Source organism: Vulpes vulpes, chromosome 12, assembly GCF_048418805.1.
Source record: "Vulpes vulpes isolate BD-2025 chromosome 12, VulVul3, whole genome shotgun sequence".
Taxonomy (NCBI): Eukaryota; Metazoa; Chordata; class Mammalia; order Carnivora; family Canidae; genus Vulpes; species Vulpes vulpes.
In genome coordinates, this window is record NC_132791.1 from 35,874,827 (window position 1) to 35,892,701 (window position 17,875).

A 17,875-nucleotide genomic window follows, 5' to 3' on the forward strand; every position below is an offset into this window, starting at 1 on the left:
CAAAATGTACAAGAGTTCATCACCACTAAGCCAGCCTTACAAGATTATTTATTTATTTATTTATTTATTTATTTATTTATTTATTTATTTATTTATTTATTTATGATAGTCACAGAGACACAGGCAGAGGGAGAAGCAGGCTCCATACACCGGGAGCCCGACGTGGGATTCGATCCCGGGTCTCCAGGATCGCGCCCGGGGCCAAAGGCAGGCGCTAAACCGCTGTGCCACCCAGGGATCCCCTACAAGAAATATTAAAGGGAATTTTTTAAGTGGGAATAAGGGGTCATACTAGAAAAAAACCTTCACTGGTAAAAATGAATAGATAGTAAAGGTAATAGATAATTACTTAAAAAGCCAGTGTGGAGGTTAAAACAGAAAAGCAGTACAATTATAAGTACAAAATTATAAGTACAAAAATTAGTCAAGGGCTACCCAAAATAAGAAGAGGTAAAATATGACATACATAAAATATAGAGGAGGAGTAAAGATTTAGTGTTTAGGCTGTGTTTGACCTTAAGTGATCATCAAATTAATAAAGACTACATCGAGGATGTTATATATGAATTCAATGGTAACTACACATTAAAAATCTATAATATATATACAAAAATAAAGAGAAAGGAATCTATAACACTGAAGAAAGCCATCAAATTATAAAGAAAGAGAGCAGAAGATGAAGGGAACAGGAAAGAAATAGAAAAACAAAATGGTAGGAAGTACATACCTATCAATAATCACATGTAAAGGGACCAAATGCTCCAATCAAAAGATACAGTGTGATTGAATGGATTGAAAAAAGTTCCATCTATATGTTGCCTATAAGAGACTCCCTTCAGACCAAAAAACATATGGACTGAAAGTGAAGGAATGGAAAAATATATATCAGACAAAATGACTAAAACAAAGAGTGTAGCCAGAGACAAATAAGGGCATCACATAATGATAAAAGGATCAATCCAACAAGAAGATGTGACAATTGTAAATATCTATTCACCCAATATAGGAGCACCTGAATATACAAAGCAAATATTAACAGACGTAACAAGAGAAATTGACAGTAATATAATAATAAATAGTAGGGCTCTTTAATACTGCATTACATCAATGGATAGATCATCCAGACCAAAAATCAACAAGGAAACAATGGCTTTGAATGACACATTAGACCAGATGGACCTAAAAGATATACAGAACATTCCATTCAAAAACAGAATACACATGCCTTTCAAGGCACATGGAACATTCTCTGGGACAGATCACATGTTAGACCACAAAACAAGTCTCAATAAATTTAAAAAGATTAAAATCATATCAAATATCTTTGCCAACCAGAATGGTATGAAGCTAGAAATCGGTATGATAAAAAACCAGAAAAAACACAAACACATCAAGGCTAGACAACATGTTACTAAACATCTAATAGGTCAATGAATAAAGAGAAAAATCAAACGATACATGGAGGTGTATGAAATGGAAACACAATAGTCCAAAATCTTTGGGACACAGTAAATGCAGTTGTAAGAGGGAAGTTTATAGCAATACTAGCCTATCATAAGAAACAAGAAAAATCTCAATTTAACCTTATACCTCAGGAAACTGGGTTTTGATCTTTTTCTAAAGTTAATAGAAATAAGAATATAATAAACATTGGAGTGGAAATAAGTGGAAACTAATAAAAAAAAAAAGCAAAACACCTCAACCCCCCCAAACCTAAAAAATCCCCCAAGAGCTGGTTCTTTGAAAAGATAAATGAAATTGATAAACTTTTACTCAGAGTCATCAAGAAATAAAAGGACTCAAAATTAGAAACAAAAAAGGAGAAACAACCACTGACACCACCAAAATGCAAAGAATTATAGAGAATACTATGAAAAAGTAGATGCCAACAAATTGGACAACCTAGAAGAAATAAATGGGTAAATTCCCCAAAACATACTGTCTTCCAAAACTGAAACAGGAAGAAATAGAAAATTTGAACAGACCAATTACTAGTAATGAAATTGATCCCCAAAACATACTGTCTTCCAAAACTGAAGCAGGAAGAAATAGAAAATTTGAACAGACCAATTACTAGTAATGAAATTGAATTTGGTAATCAAAAATTCCCAACAAAAAATTTTCCAGGACCAGAAGGCTTCATAGGTGAATTCTACCAAACTTTAAAGAAGAATTAGTACCTATTCTTCTCATATTATTCCAAAAAAATAGAAAGGAAAGCTTCCAAATTTATTTACAAGGCCAGCATTACTCTGATACCAAAAATAGACAAAAGACACTACAAAAAAAGAAAACTGTAGGTGAACATTCCTGGGAAACATAGATGCAAAAATCCTCAAAATATTAGCAAGTTGAATTTAAAACTGTATTAAAAAAGGATCATTCACTATACTCAAGAGGAATTTATTTCAAAGAAGCAAAGGTAGTTCAATATTTGCAAATCACCAATGTGATACATCACATTAAAAAGAGGAAGAATAAAAAAAAAAAGAGGAAGAATAAAAACCATATGATAATCTCGATACAGGAAAAACATTTCATAAAATACAACATCCATGCATGATAAAAGTTTTCAAAGTGCGTTTAGAAGGAACACATGGAACATAGTTCAACATATTAAAGGCTATGTATGAAAAACCCAGTTATCATCATACTCAATGGTAAAAAAAATGAAGGCTTTCCCTCTAAGATAAGGAAAAGACAAAAAGTCCACTTTCACCACTTTTATTCAACATAGTACTGGAAGTTCTGGCTATAAGCAATTAGAGAAGAGAAAGAAATAAAAGGAATAAAAATTGGTAAAGAAGAAATAAAACTCTCTATTCACAGATGACATATAATGCTGTATGTAGAAAACCACAAAGACTCCACCAAAAACTCTTAGAATAAATTCAGTAAAGTTGTAGGCTACAAAATGAATACTCAGAAATTGGCTGCATTTCTATACACTGTTAATAAAGTAGGAGAAAGAAAAATTAAGAAAACAATAACATTTACAACTTCACCAAAAAAACACCTTGGAATAAATTTAAGGAAGTGAAAGATCTGTACTCTAAAAACTATGATATTGATCAAAGAAATTGAAGATGACATGAACAATTTGAAAGGTATACCATGCTCATAGATTGAAAGAATATTGTTAAAATATCCATACCACCCAAAGCAATCTTATTAAATGCAATCCCTATCAAAATATCAATAGCATTTTCCACAAAACTAGAATATTCCTAAAATTTGTATGGAACCAAAAAAGATCTTGAATATTCAAAGAATACCCAAATCTTAAAAAACAAACAAACAAACAAACAAAAAAACCAAAGAATACCCAAATCTTGAGAGAGAAGAACAAAGCTGGAGGTATTACAATTCCTGATTTCAAGATATGCTACAAAGCTATAATAATCAAAACAGCATAGCACTGGCACAAAAACAGACACAAAGATCAGTGGAACAGATCGACTGGAAAGTTTACCACATCTATATAGGTTAATTTACAGAAAGGATGTAATAATATACAACGAGGGAAAGATAGTCTTTTCAATAAATGGTGCTGGAAAAAGTGGACAGCTATGTGAAAAGATTGAAACTGGGCCACTTTCTTATACATAAAAATAAATTCAAAAGGGATTAAAGGCCTAAATTTGAGACTTGAAACTATAAGACTCTTTAAAGAAAACAGGCAGTAATCTCTTGGACTTCAGCCTTACGAATGTATTTATGACTAGGTATCCTTATTCAAAGAAAGGAAAGCAAAAATAAACTACTGAGATTACATCAAAGTAAAAAAGCATTGTACAGCCGAGGAAACCATCATCAAAATAAAAAGGCAACCTAGTGAATGGAGAAAATATTTGCAAATAATATATCCAATAAGGGGTTTATATCCAAAATAACTTACACAATTCAATACATACACACAAAACCCATGAAAAAATGGCAGAGAAGCTGAACAGACATTTTGCCAAAGAAGGCATACAGATGTCAACAGACATATGAAAAGATGTTCAACATCATTAATCAGGGACATGCAAATTAAAACCATAATGAGATATCACCTCACACTGGTCAGAATGACTAGTATGAAAAAGGTAAGAAATAGCAAGTGTTGGCAAAGATGTGGAGAAAAGGAAGCCCTTGTGCACTGCTGGTGAGAATGTAAATTAGTCTAACTATTGTAGAAAACAGTATAGGAGATATAAAAAAATTAAAAATAGAAATGCCATATGATCGAGTAATTGCACTACTAGGTATTTACCCAAAGATCAAGAAAACACAAATTCAAAAAGATATATGCACCTCTATATTTATTGCAACATTATTTATGGTAGCTAAAATATGGAGTTAACTCAAGTGTCCACTGATGAATGGATAAAGAAGGTGTGGTATATATCTATACAATGAAATATTACTCAGCCATAAAAAACAACAAAATCTTGCCATTTGCAACAACACAGCCAGACCTAGAGGATATTATGCTAAATGAAATAAGTGAGAGAAAGACAAATACCATATGATTCAACTTAAATGTGGAATCTAAAAAACAAAACAAAAAACAGACACTTAAATACAGAGAACAAACTATTGGTTGCTCAAGGGGAGGTGAGTGGAATGATGGGCAAAATAGTGAAGGGGATTAAGAAGTACAAACTTTCACTTGTAAAATATACAAATCATGGACATGAAAAGTTAATCATAAAGAAATATAGTAAATAATACTGTAATGTATGATGACAGCTGGTAACTATACTTATTGTGGTGAGACGGAGTCATGTATAAAATTGTGGAATCACTATGTTGTACTTGAAACTCATATAACATTGTATGTCTTCTATACTTCAATAATAAAAAATAAAGTAGCAAAAAATAGTGGGCATAGAGGGAATGTACCTCAACATAATAAATAATTCCTATGACAAGCCCCTAGGAAACATCATACTCAACGGTGAAGAGCTGAATGCCTTTCCTCCAAGATCAGAAACAAGACAAGGATGCCCAGTTTTGCCACTTTTATTCAACATAGCATAGGAAGTCCTAGTCAGAGTAACTAGTCAAGAGAAAGAAATAAAAGGCATCCAAATTAGAAGGGAAGAAGTAAAACTGTCACTGTGTGCCGATGACATTTTGTATAGAAAATGCTAATGAGCACCAAAAACCTATTAGAACTAATAAACCAAAGTTATAGGACACGCAATCAATACAAAAAGTCTGTTGTATTTCTAGACTAATAATAAACTATAAGAGAAATTAAAGCAATTCTATTTATAATTGTATCAGAAAGAACAAAGTATCTAGGAATAAATTTTTTTTATAAACTGAAAACTATGACATTAGTGAAAGAAATTGAAGATTATGCAAGTAGATATTCTGTGTTCATGGATTGGATGAATCGATATTGTTAAAATGTTCACACTACTCAGCAGTCTACAGATTAAATGCAATCCCTGTAAAAATTCCAATGGTGTTTTTCACAGAAATAGAAAAATCAATCTTAAAATTGGTATACAACTGCAAGAGATCCCAAATAGCCAAAACAATTGCCAAAAGCTGGAGGTATTATGTACCCTGCTTACAAACTATTAAAAAATTATAGTAATCAAAACAGAGTGGTTTGGCATAAAACTAGACACACAGTTGGAACAGAATAGAGAGCCCAGAATCAGACCCATGCATATATGATTAATTAATTTATGACAAAGGAGCCAAAAATATACAATGGGGAAAGGACAATCTCTTCAATAAATTGTGCTGGGAAAACTGGACAGCCATATGCAAAACAATGAAATTGGACTACTCTTAAACCATACACAAAGTTTAACTCAAAATAGATTAATAGATTAAGGACTTGAACATAATTCTTGAAATCCTAGAAATCAAAGAAAACATAGGCAGTAAGCTCTTGGACATCTTTCTTGGCAATTACATTTTGAATCTGACATGAAAAGCATATGGCAAATCATATTTGGGTTAATATCTAAAATACGAAAAGAACTTTTGCATCTCAATTTCAGAAAACCAAACAATGCAATTTTAAAAAGGCACAGGATCTGAATAGACATTTTCCTCAAGAAGATATACAGATGGCCAACAGGTACATGAAAATGTGCTCAAGATCACCAGGCATCAGTGAAATGCAAATCAAAACCAGCAGGAGATATTACCTCGTACCTATTAGAATAGCTAGTACCAAAAAAAGAAGAAATAACAAGTGTTGGTGAGGATGTGGCAAAAAGGGACCCTTGTGCACTATTGGTGAGCATGTAAAGTGATGCAGCCACTATAAAAAACAGTATGTAGGTTCCTCAAAAATTAAAAATTGAACTACTCTATTACCCAGCAATTCCATCTCTGAGTATCCAAAAAAATGAAAACACTAACTTCAAAGGATATATGCATCTCCATGTTCATTGCAGCATTATTTTCAAGAGCCAAGATATGGAAACAACCTAAGTATCCATCAGTGGATGAATGTATAAAACGTGGTACATACACACACAAAGGAATATTATTTATCCATAAAAAGGAATGACGCCTTGCCATTAGTGATAACATGTGTAGACCTTGAAGGCATAAAAGTCAAATAAAGCAGACAAGGACAAGTACTGTGTGATTTCATATGTAGACTCTAAGCAATGACTCCTCCTCCTGGTTAAAGAGGTGGGGGCTGGGGATAGGTGAAATATGTGGAGGGGGTCAAAGGGTAAAAACTTCCAGTTATAAAATAAATATGTCATGGAGATGTAATATATAGTATGGTGACTACAGGTAATAATACTGTATTAACTATTTTAAAGTTAAGAGTCGATCTTAAAATCTTATCACAAGAAAAAAATTTATTTCTAATTATGTATAGTAACAGATCTTAATTAGGCTTGTTGTGGGGAATCATTTTGCAATATATACAGATGTCAAATTATATGTTGTACACCTGAAATTAATATAATGGGTATATGTCAATTATACCTCAATAAAAAAAAATTCATTATCCAAAGCTCTGCTCCAGTCCTGCCATATCAGATTTTGCCTCTTTAACAACATGATTCACATTAAAGCATGAGACATACTTGCCTAGAGAGTTATAGAAGAAAGGAGATAAGAGTGTTATTTGAGGGGAAGGAAGGGAGAAGGACCTTTTTTTTTTTTTTCTCTTTTAGAAAAAGTAATCACTGAGAGATGATCAGCGTGCACAATGTATGTCCCCTTTAGTGACCTCAGTGGTACAACATAGAAACATCTCCCATGTGTAGCCAGGTCTGTTCCCAATTGTAATTTCACAAACTGTCAGTAAGCCTTGAGGGCCTAGAAGCAAAGCTGCCTTGGGCTGAATGAAAGCTAGCAGAAGTGGGCTTTTCCAGGTAAGGGAAAGATGATATCCCCCAGGCATCAGAGCAAAAAGCAGCTCATGCCTCTTTGATTATGAAGCACATACATTAGGTCACTGGAAATAAAGGCGGGGGGAGGGGGGTGGGGGTTGGTGAAGGTGCCAAAAAGGAGCTGGCTATTGATTGGCCAGCTTTGAGCATTATATCCCCAGACTCACCTGAGACACAAATGGCTTATGGATTGCAAGTGAATTCTGTGGCCAGAGTTCCTCCAAATAACATTTGATCTTCATTAGAGATGGCCACAGTATATTAACCTAACGGGAAGTTCCAAGTGATTGTTTTCCAAAGAACATACCTCAGGGTGGGGACAGAGGAACGTGAGTGCAGTAATGTGTGGATAGCCAGTTCCAACAAGTTTCGAGTTGCTAGCTGCCCAAAATATCCAGTCACATTAGTTCATATGGTCACACAAAGAATTAAGAGCCTTGTGGTGGTTTTGGGCTGTCCCAGCAGGCCAAGTTTAATGGCATGTTTCAGACACCAATCACACACTCTGCCTGACTGATCAGAATGGTCAGCCTACCAGTCAGTGCCAGCCTCTGACAAACAAGAGTTGCTACCATATAGCTGGTGGGCTGGGTACTAGCTGGTCATCAGCCCTGGCAGGCAGCTCATAGGTGCTGAGTAGGTCCCCAGTAGGTTTTGAACACAGATTCTGAAAGGAATGGAGCATATACAATTATGTCATTTCCCCTAAGCACCACATTGAATTTTTTTTTTTTTTAAGTGACAGCAACATTCTAAAACAGAGAAGTGGTCAGATGAGTAATAAAACTCCTCTTTGTCTAAATAGAGGGTCTATGTACCTGCACTGGGGAAAGCCTAGGCCTCTAATTGCAATGTAGATTCCTACCTGGTGCTACCTGGCCCAGAAATGACATGAGAACAACGGGAAGACGCCTCAGTGCCTCCCATCCCTCTGAGGCTGCTTTGTCGTGGCATAGTGTCTGTCATTGCTCAGGTTTGCTCTTCCCCAGGGAGAATCTTCAGTTTGTGTTAATTTTTAAAATCACAACCAAACAAAATTTCCTTTCCAAATGGAGAGAGTCCTATATACCAAAGAGGCTCCCTCCCTACTGGGGTCTAAGGAGTCCCCACTTCTGCTGTGTATTGAGCTAACCTGGGACTTTCTTGGCTGTCCTCTGGTTGAGAATTGAGAAAGGATTTGGTGGTTTCAAAGTGATCTAGCTAGGCTTCAACTCTTCTTGACTTGGAATAGTGGTTTCTCTCCTCTGGCTGCACACCAGAATCTTCTGTGTAGTTTCTAAAACTTGCCCATGCCCCGATCCCACCCCTGAACAACTGACATAGAATCTCAGGGAGGTGCAGCCTTGACATTGGTCTTTTAAAAAAGTTTCTCCAGTGATTCTAATTGTGTAGCCCAGTTGAGAACCCCTCACTCAGCCCCCAAATGGATCTCATCAGAGCTTTAAATCATCAACCATAGAACAGCCAGTGAGAAGAGGTGGCCTTACAGAAAATGAGTCTGAAGAAGGGGTTGTTGAGGATTTGCTGATGATCTGAAAAAGGGATGAGCTCAGGAGGAAGGAAATCAATAGGGAAAGTATAATGGCTGTGGGAGGTAGGTTTGTCTTAGAGAATGATCAGAAACTCTAAGCTTTGGGATGGATACTGGGCAGGTGAGTTGATTGACAGATGGGATGTGAAGCGTGTGAGATCACAGAGGATTTGGCAGTGGTGGCATTTTACTTCCTACTGCGGCAGGGTCTGTACCTTTAGATTTACCTTTCAAATAAAATCCACTCACCTGGCCCCAGCTGGAGAAGGCCCACTCTACACAGAGCTGTTGGTTACAGGCCTGGGTGTCTACTGGCCGTTTGGCGAGTTGTGTACACAGATCATTGGACACAGGGGTGGAGATCCCAGAGGCTTTTAGCTTCTGGCAGGTCACCCGGCGGGTCTGGACACCTCCCCCACAGCTCCGGGTACAGGCAGACCAGGAGGTCACCATCCATCTGGGGAGAGGAAGAAGAATCAGGGCAGGTGCAAAGGTTCAGGCATATACTCTCAGAAAAAAGAACCTGTACATCCCCTTGTTCTCACCACACAGGTACTAATTCTGGGGCATGGCCCTTTTCATGGTATACATGGAGTGGAAGGCTGAAAATGGTCCCCCAAAAGATCTACGTCAGATCCCCAGAACCTAAGAATGTTACCATATTTGGACAAATGATCTTTGCTGATATAATTAAGGATTTTGAGATAAGATTATTCTACATTATCTGCCTTCACAAATGTCCTTGTAAGAGAAAGAGAAATTGGAAAAGAGGAGGGGACAGTGTGACCACAGAGGCAGAGGCTAGATTAACATGGCTGCAAGTTGAGGGATGCCTGGAACCAACAGAAGTTGCAGGGTTTGAGAAAGTTGCAAGGGGTGCAGCCCTGCTGACATCATGGTTTTGGACTTCCAGCCTTCAAAACTGTGAGAAAATAAATTATCTATTCTTTTCAGCCACCATGTCTGTGGTAATTTGTACTGGTGGCCACAGGAAAAAAATACTCTTTGGAAATTGACTGCACAGGTGCATCTTGAAAAAGCAGTCTGAAGAGGGCCAAGTTCCCTCTGGCTCTGTGGAGCAGTGTCCCACCTCCATGAGTCACAGTGCACAGGTCTGATGCCTCCTAGAGGGCTGCATATGTGGAGAATGTCGTTCTCAGGATGTTAGGTTCCAACTACAAATTTGGATGCTCAGAAGTGAGACTGACCAAGGCTGTGCAAATGGCTTTTCTCATAAAGCCAGGCTGGAACTGGGGAAACACTCCGAAATCCTTGGTCCAGATACAAACCTGGAGGAGTTCCCTGTGCATATTTGCACTGTGGGCTAGTTCTCAAAGAGAAGGGGAAAGGGGGACAGTTTGGGGGAAATAGAAGAGCTTTAGGGCTTTCCAGACATTTTATGCAATCTAGGGAAAAAGATAATTCTTGGGTTTTAATACTTGAGACAAGGTTGATCTAAATGAAATGGTTGAATGGCCAGCTGGGTCAAAGCAGGACTTCTCAGACTATTCAGAGACAACCAGCGTGACACTTGTTTGTGTTCAGATAAGGCTGCTGAGGTGCCTGAGAAGCCTGGCAGGGACACACCAGTCAAAGATGAACCTGTGGCCACTTCCCGGTCCAGAAGTGCCACATCTGGCTCTTGGGAGAGACAAGTAGCAGAGCCAGGGAGCAAATTCCTTTTGGATCTGGATCTGTGACTTATTTAGTTTGGTGGAACTTCCCTGCTCCATTTGCCCTGGAGAGAGATGACTGCATGCAGATCTCCAACCCACAGGAGCAGAGCCACTTAGGAAGCAGGCATAGGTGTTACAAAGCTCCTGGGGGCACTGAAATCCAAGCAGACATGGCCATTATTTCATTTGCAGAAGTAAATGAGGCTGATTGACTCTGACCATCACCACGGCAAATCAAAAAGTCCTTGGCATGTCCAAGACTTCGTCTTCATTTCAAATAGCTTGGCGAGGGCAGTCTTCCAGCCCCATATATCCCCGGTGAATGTCAGGCCTGCATTTCAATCAACTTTTATTTCCAAATATACATTTCAGCAATTTTTCAGGAGCTGGGGTGGGGGGTTTGAGAAAGGAGAGGTATGGCTATGTTACAGTTCAGGAAGGGTATAAAAGGACATTAATCATTCCCATGGAAACCTTCCCGTCAGCAAGTCAAACTGCTGATATTAATGAGCGTGTTTCATATTTCATTGAGTCTCTCCTGGTTTCAGCTGCTCCTTATGACTCAGCTGGCAAAACACAAAGCGGTTGCCTAAGTAGTGTAGGAAAGTCCCACGGATAGGTAGGAAGGGGGCACTGCAAGGCCCAGCCAAGTCCCCCCAGGCTCTGGATGCCATACCGGTGCCAACTCTAAGTCCATCCATTATCCCTTTAGCTACTGTCTGCAAAGTGGGGGTAGGGTGCTCTATGGGACACCCGGCTTCTCAAAGCTACAAGAGGCAGACACGGCGGTGGGTGTCACTCTGGGGCCAGAGGCAGAGAATGCATATCCAACATGGCGGCAACTATGGAAAATGAAGATTTATTTTGACTTTAGCAGGATGCAACGCTTTGAAGAAAAAAAATTGGACAAGACTTCCTCACCTCAACCAGAGTACCAATTAGCACAATTTTTGAAGTTAGAAGAAAGAGGAGGGACTCTTAGAGGCCCTAAGGAACCCCTATCCCCTCAGGACCTCAACTACAAACACAGTTGTCATCTCACAAACAAAACAGAGAGCAAGCTTCTTACTGCAGGATGCGAGCTAGGGCTGGCTAGGGCCTGGGATGCCCCTGCTCCCTGAACAGAACCTCTCAGGCACTTGGGATGCCCCAGGCAGCCCTTAGCCTGAGTGGTGAGGACAAAAACTGCCCAGGGAGGAGAGCCATTCTGAGGGGTATCTTCTTTAGGGTGGAGAGACCTGACAAGTCTGTGCCTAGAAAAAAGTGCCTTGGATGGCAGGCCCCCTTGCTGGCACACCACATCTCTTCCTGTGCAGTGCTGGACCAAGGCTAGCCACTGACTTGGCTAAAGGTTGGGGCCCAGCTTTGGGGAGGCCTAAGCCAGCATCTTCTACACTCACCGAGAAGGGCAGTCTCTCCGGTTACAGGCGATGGGCTGCACAGCAGGGCGCACCTTCCCTGCGCAGTGAGTGGGGTTGACCTCTGTGCTGTTCAGGAGACACCTCAGGCGGGGCTGCTGAATGCCCCTGTTACCACAGGAGGCCGAGCAGGTTGCCAGTCTGTCCACAGACCACCAGTAATCTGTCATAGAAGGAGAATCAGAGGTGAAAAGAAGATTGCATTGTTGCCTATGTTCTGTGGGCATGAGGAGCTCTTATGAATGAGACTCTGTCCTTAGGCAGGCAAGTGATATGGTGTCCAGGAGCCTCTGGTGGCTTATCCATAAAGCGAGTACAAAACCCCTACCTTGCAAAGTCGTGAGGGCTGGGTATAATGAAAGCAAGGGCCTAGCCCGGTGCTGGCACACAGAGAGTACTTAATCAGTGGCTGTAGTCCCTATTTTTAAATACATTTCTAAAGTATTTTTTCTTTCTAGTGGGTCACCAGTTGGACTTTCTTTTCCAACAAAGAGATACAAAAATATCAGATACTTTACAATCATATTTATACGTGTACATTTGAGTTGGACTTTGTAAATGTTACCAAAAAAAAAAAAAAACCCCAAAAAACCCCAGCCTACCCAGAGAGCCCTCATTTATATGAGATTATGACGTCAGGAAGAAATTCAATTTCTTAGAATTTTCTATTTGGGGGTCTGGGACTCACTGGTAGGAAAGCTGTTAAAAATAACTGTGGGCTGGTAAACTGGGAGTGCTTATTTGCAAGGTCGTATATTACAAATCTTGCAGATAGGCACTGGCTTCTGGTTTTCAGCAGAGAATGGCTGGTTGGCAAGAAAATGGAACATTTACTTTCCTGTCTGGAAAGCCAAATGGCAGGGGAGGATGCTTAAAGGGAAAATCCATTTGCTCAGAAAAATCTCCTTTCTCATGTGCTACATTGGTACAAAATTCTGTCCCTTCCCAAAGAATCCTTCATTTTAGAATGCATGCAATAGAATTTTGCTTTCCCTAAAAATAATCATAAATAGGCCACAGGTAGAAATAGCTCATGGAAAGCTTGAAAGCCTCACTTAATTTCCAAAGGAAGGCCCAGTTTGGGTTTGTTTCTTACTGTTTTAGGCCCATTCACAACTCTTTCTTGGTATAGCCAAAGCCAAGCCTCTGCCAAGGGCTTTTTAATTTTTTTTTTTTTTTAATTTAAATTCAATTTGCCAACATACAGTATAATACCCAGTGCTTGTCTCATCCTCTGCCCTCCCTAATGGCTGTCACCCAGTCACCCCATCTCCCACCCACTCTCCTTCTGCAATCCTTTGTTTGTTCCCAGAGTTAGGAGTCTCTCATGGTTTGTCTTCCTTGCTTATTTTTCCTCCCAAGGGCTTTCTCACCTGCCCGTGTTCCTAGAAAGTTAATGCACGAGCCACACAGTCTGTTTTTTGATGGGGTCACAGAAAGGTGCCTGCAAAACACTTAAGCACGCGACTGCAGCTGAAGACTCTTTAGCACGATAAAGAGGTACTGGTACCAGCTTGATTCTCTGGTAGAGGAGGCAATAACCAAGCAATTCAGATCAAGAGGTTTTTTTGTTTGTTTGTTTTTTTTTTTTTAGTCAAGCCAACAGAGAAAACGTGTATGCATTAGTTTAATAGGCTACTTTGCACACATGTGTATGTGAAATTCTTATTAAACAAACAAAAATGAAACTCTTTTGGCTTTGATATATCACAGTGTTTCCTTGGTCCTCAGTGGCAGCAATGTTATGAAGTAGAAGGGCCTGTTTAAGAAAGCAGCTCTGATTTTTCCAGAGTCTGCTGGGATGGTGCCTGGTGGCTCTTCTGAAGGGCCTCATCATATGGAAACATGGTTCAACTTTGATTTTCATGCCCTAGGAACCATTGAAATCAGAAATCACTTTGTTTCATTTGAGAATTAGATTCTCAGGTGGACTTTCTCATTCAAGAAATAAACCCGGCAGCAGAGCCTGAAGGATTTCTTACCTTGGATCACTAAAGAGGCCTTCTGTACAAGTATTCCTGCCTCATTCTGAGCAAGGCAGCTGAATTCCCCTTGAGACCCGCCACTAAGATTTGCAACCTGGAGAATCTGTCCAGCTGCCAAGATATGATGTGTCAGTCCTGGGACAGTGGCAACTGGCTGACCACCATGGAACCAGGTGATATTGGGGGTAGGGTGGCCTTTGATGGGACAGCCTAGAAGGAGAGGAAGAGAGAGAGAAGACATTAATAAAGTGAAACGGGATATATACCTGATGAGTTGTTTTAGTCTCTGTGGCTTAGAAGCCACGCATACAGTGTACTCTCTACCTATGGCACTTTTTGTATGCTTGCCATTTCCAAGCCAAAGTATGTTTCTACCCAGGAATTTTGGGAAGGTGACTATTATTCATTCAGTTAAGTAAAAATTCTTAGAGTACACAAAGTACCTATTTCTATATCCTCATACTAACATTTTTAAAAATGAAGGAATTAATATTCACTCACTGAACATTTTTCAAGTTAATTAGTTCCTAAACTGTTTTTATACTAAGAGAAATCAGTTCTTCAAATGCAGCGAGTTGGAAAAAAAATTCTATGTAGTAATAGTTAAGAATCAAACTTTAATTGGTTAAGGTCTAATATTTGCCACTATTTTACTGTTTATGTGATTTTCAAGCCTAAGTTTTGAAACAGAATCTAGGAAAATACTTGTAAACATTGATTTCATTTTTCTGTCAGTTAAGAATCTTGGCCTTCTAACAACTCTTACCAAGCATTGGACATAAACTTATCTTCATAGTCACTGAACATATTTTGATATATTAAAATTCTAAAATATTAAACTTACATATTATGTCTACCCAGGCTTTTTTTTTTAAGATTTTATTTATTTATTCATGAGAGACACACACAGGCAGAGGGAGAAGCAGGCTCCATGCAGGGAGCCTGATGTGGGACTCGATCCCAGTACTCCGGGATCACGCCCTGAGCAAAGGCAGACACTCAACCACTAAGCCACCCAGGCATCCCTCTACCCAGAATTATTAAAGTAAACTAATTGCAATTGTGAGAAAAAAACTAATTTTCTCTAAATTCAGAGTACTTGCTGAATTTGCTGTTGTGTCTTCCACAACTTATCTTCCACAGAAAATTTATTTGGATGTTTACTTTTTATTTTTTTTTAATTTAAATTTTAGGTAGTTAACATACAGTGCAATATTGGTTTCAGGAATAGAATTCAGTAATTCATCATTTACATACAATACACAGTGCTCATCATAACAAGTGCCCTCTTTAATACCCATCACTCATCTAGCCCATCCCCCACCCACTCCCTCCATCAACCCTCAGTTTGTTCTCTATCATTAAAAGTGTTTTATGGCTATTTCCCTCTCTCCTTTTTTTCTTCCTCCCTTCTCATATGTTCATCTGTTTTCTTTATTAAGTTTCACATGAGTGAGATCATATGGTATTTGTCTTTCTCTGACTTATTTCATTTAGCATAATATACTCTAGTTCCATCCATGTCATTGCAAATGGCAAGATTTCATTCCTTTTAATGGCTAAGCAATAGTCCATTGTAGATTATCACCTCTTCTTTATCCATTCATCAGTAGACAGGCATTTGGGCTCTCCCCATCGTTTGGCTATTGTTGATAATGTTGCTATAAACATCGGGGTGTGTTGTCTCCCTTCGAATCTGTATTTTTGTCTCCTTTGGGTAAATACCTATTAAGTAGTGCAATTGCTGGATCATTGGATAGTTCTATTTTTAATATTTTGAAGATTGTTCTCTATAGTGGTTGTACCAGCTTGCACTCCTACAGCAGTGCAAGATGGTTCCTCTTTCTCTGCATCCTTGCCAACACCTGTTTCTTGTGTTGTTAATTTTAGCCATCCTGACAGGTGTAAGATGGTATCTCATAGTGGTTTTGATTTGTATTTCTCTGATGATGAGTGATGTTGTATCTGATAGCCATGTGGATGTCTTTTTTGGAAGTGTCTATTCATGTCTTCTGCTCATTTATTAACTGAGTTATTTATTTTTTGGGTGTTGAGTTTGATAAGTTCTTTGTAGCTTTTGGATATTTACTCTTTATCAGATATGTCATTTGCAAATATCTTCTCCCTTTCTGTAGGCTGCCTTTTAGTTTGGTTGATTGTCCTTTTCTGTGCAGAATGTTTTTATCTTGATGAAGTCCCAATGGTTTATTTTTGCTTATGTTTCCCTTGCCTCTGGAAATGTGTCTAGCAAGAAATTGCTATGGATGAGGTCAAAGAGGTTTCTACCTTTGTTCTCCTCTAGGATTTTGATGGTTTCCTATCTCACATTAAGGTCTTTCATCCATTTTGAATTTATTTTTGTGCATGGTGTAAGACAGTGGTCCAGTTTTATTCTTCTGCATGTGGCTGTCCAGTTTTCCCAGCACCATTTGTTGAAAAGACTTTTTTCTATCGGATATTCTTTCCTGCTTTGTCAAAGATCAGTTGAACATACAGTTGTGGGTCCATTTCTGGGTTCTTTATTCTGCTCCACTGATCTTTATGTCTTTTTGTGCCAGTACCATACTGTCTGGATGACTATAGCTTTGTAATATAGATTGAAATCTGGAATCATGATGCCTCCACTTTTGTTTTTCTTTTTCAGAATTACTTTGGCTATTCAGGATCTTTTGTGGTTCCATACAAATTTTAGAATTATTTGTTCTAGCTCTGTGAAAACTGCTGGTGGCATTTTGATTGGGATTGCATTAAATGTGTAGATTGCTTTGGGTGGTACAGACACTGTAGCAATGTTTGCTTTTCTAATCCATGAGCATTTGTGTCCTCTTTAATTTCTTTCCTAGGTATCTTATTATTTTTGGTGCAATTGTAAATGGGATCAATTCCTTTCCTTGATTTCTTTTGCTGCAGCCTTGTTACTGGTATATAGAAATGCAACAGATTTCTGCACATGGATTTTATATCATATGACTTTGCTTAATTTATGTATGTGTTCTAGCAATTTTTTGGTGGAGTCTTGGGTTTTCTACATAGAGTGTCATGTCATCTTCAAATAGTGAAAATTTGACTTCTTCTTTGTCAATTCAGTGACCTTTACTTCTTTTTGTTGTCTGATTGCTGAGGCTAAGCCTTCCAGTACTATGTTAAGTAGTAATGGTAAGAGTGGACATTCTTCTTGTCTTGTTCCTGACCATAGGGGAAAGGTTCCTGACCACAGGGGAAATATCACTGAGGATGGTATTAGCTATGGGTCTTTTGAATATTGGGGGAGACACTGTTAGAATTTGTATAGGATGCAGAATTAACATAGGAAAGGTCCTTAGATGTTGTCTAGCCTTGTGAGAAAGGAGGAAACTGAGGCCTTGAGATGTTAAGACACTTCAAGATCAAGTGACACGCCTTCTGATTCCTTACCATGTGTTCTTTTCCTCATGCCTGCTACCTGTTCAGCTGGGCATCAGCAGTTTTACCTAGGCACCTTGTTATCTTCTTCCTTTGTCTGCTCATTCTTTTTGTCCCCCCACCCCCCCGTCTATCCCCCTCCTTTTTTACATTTTCATAGCAATTGTTTCGTTGAAGTGCTTATAGCAGACTACTTTGAAGAAGGGCCCTGGAAAAATAATGCTAAAACTGACTATAAGAAGTTCAGTATGGAACATCATTGTTACAGAACCCTGTTCTTTATTCCTCCCTGTATTTTTTTTTTTAATTCCTCCCTGTATCGATTCACTTTGCCATGTAACTTTGCAGTGGCCTTTGATGATAGGTGGGCTGTACTTTCCCACCTCCTGATTTTGGGTTTGGCCATGTGACTACTTTGGCCAATAAAATGAGTCAGATGTTATACTAATAATATGAAAGAGAAATTAAGAAAACAATTCCATTTACAATAGTA

At 38.7% G+C, this 17,875-nt stretch overlaps 1 protein-coding gene across 3 annotated transcripts in view; it reads right to left on the reverse strand.

Moving 5' to 3' along the window:
• The window catches only part of ADAMTSL1 (ADAMTS like 1), an 871,496-nt gene that overhangs the window by 20,479 nt on the left and 833,142 nt on the right, over positions 1-17,875 (reverse strand). For all 3 annotated transcript variants that reach the window (XM_072728197.1, XM_072728199.1, XM_072728198.1), the window contains 3 exons: positions 13,978-14,190; positions 11,978-12,158; positions 9,151-9,358 (listed from right to left, as the gene is read on the reverse strand). In XM_072728197.1, the coding sequence (XP_072584298.1) occupies positions 9,151-9,358; positions 11,978-12,158; positions 13,978-14,190 (602 nt within the window). The remainder of the gene's footprint in view (positions 1-9,150; positions 9,359-11,977; positions 12,159-13,977; positions 14,191-17,875) is intronic.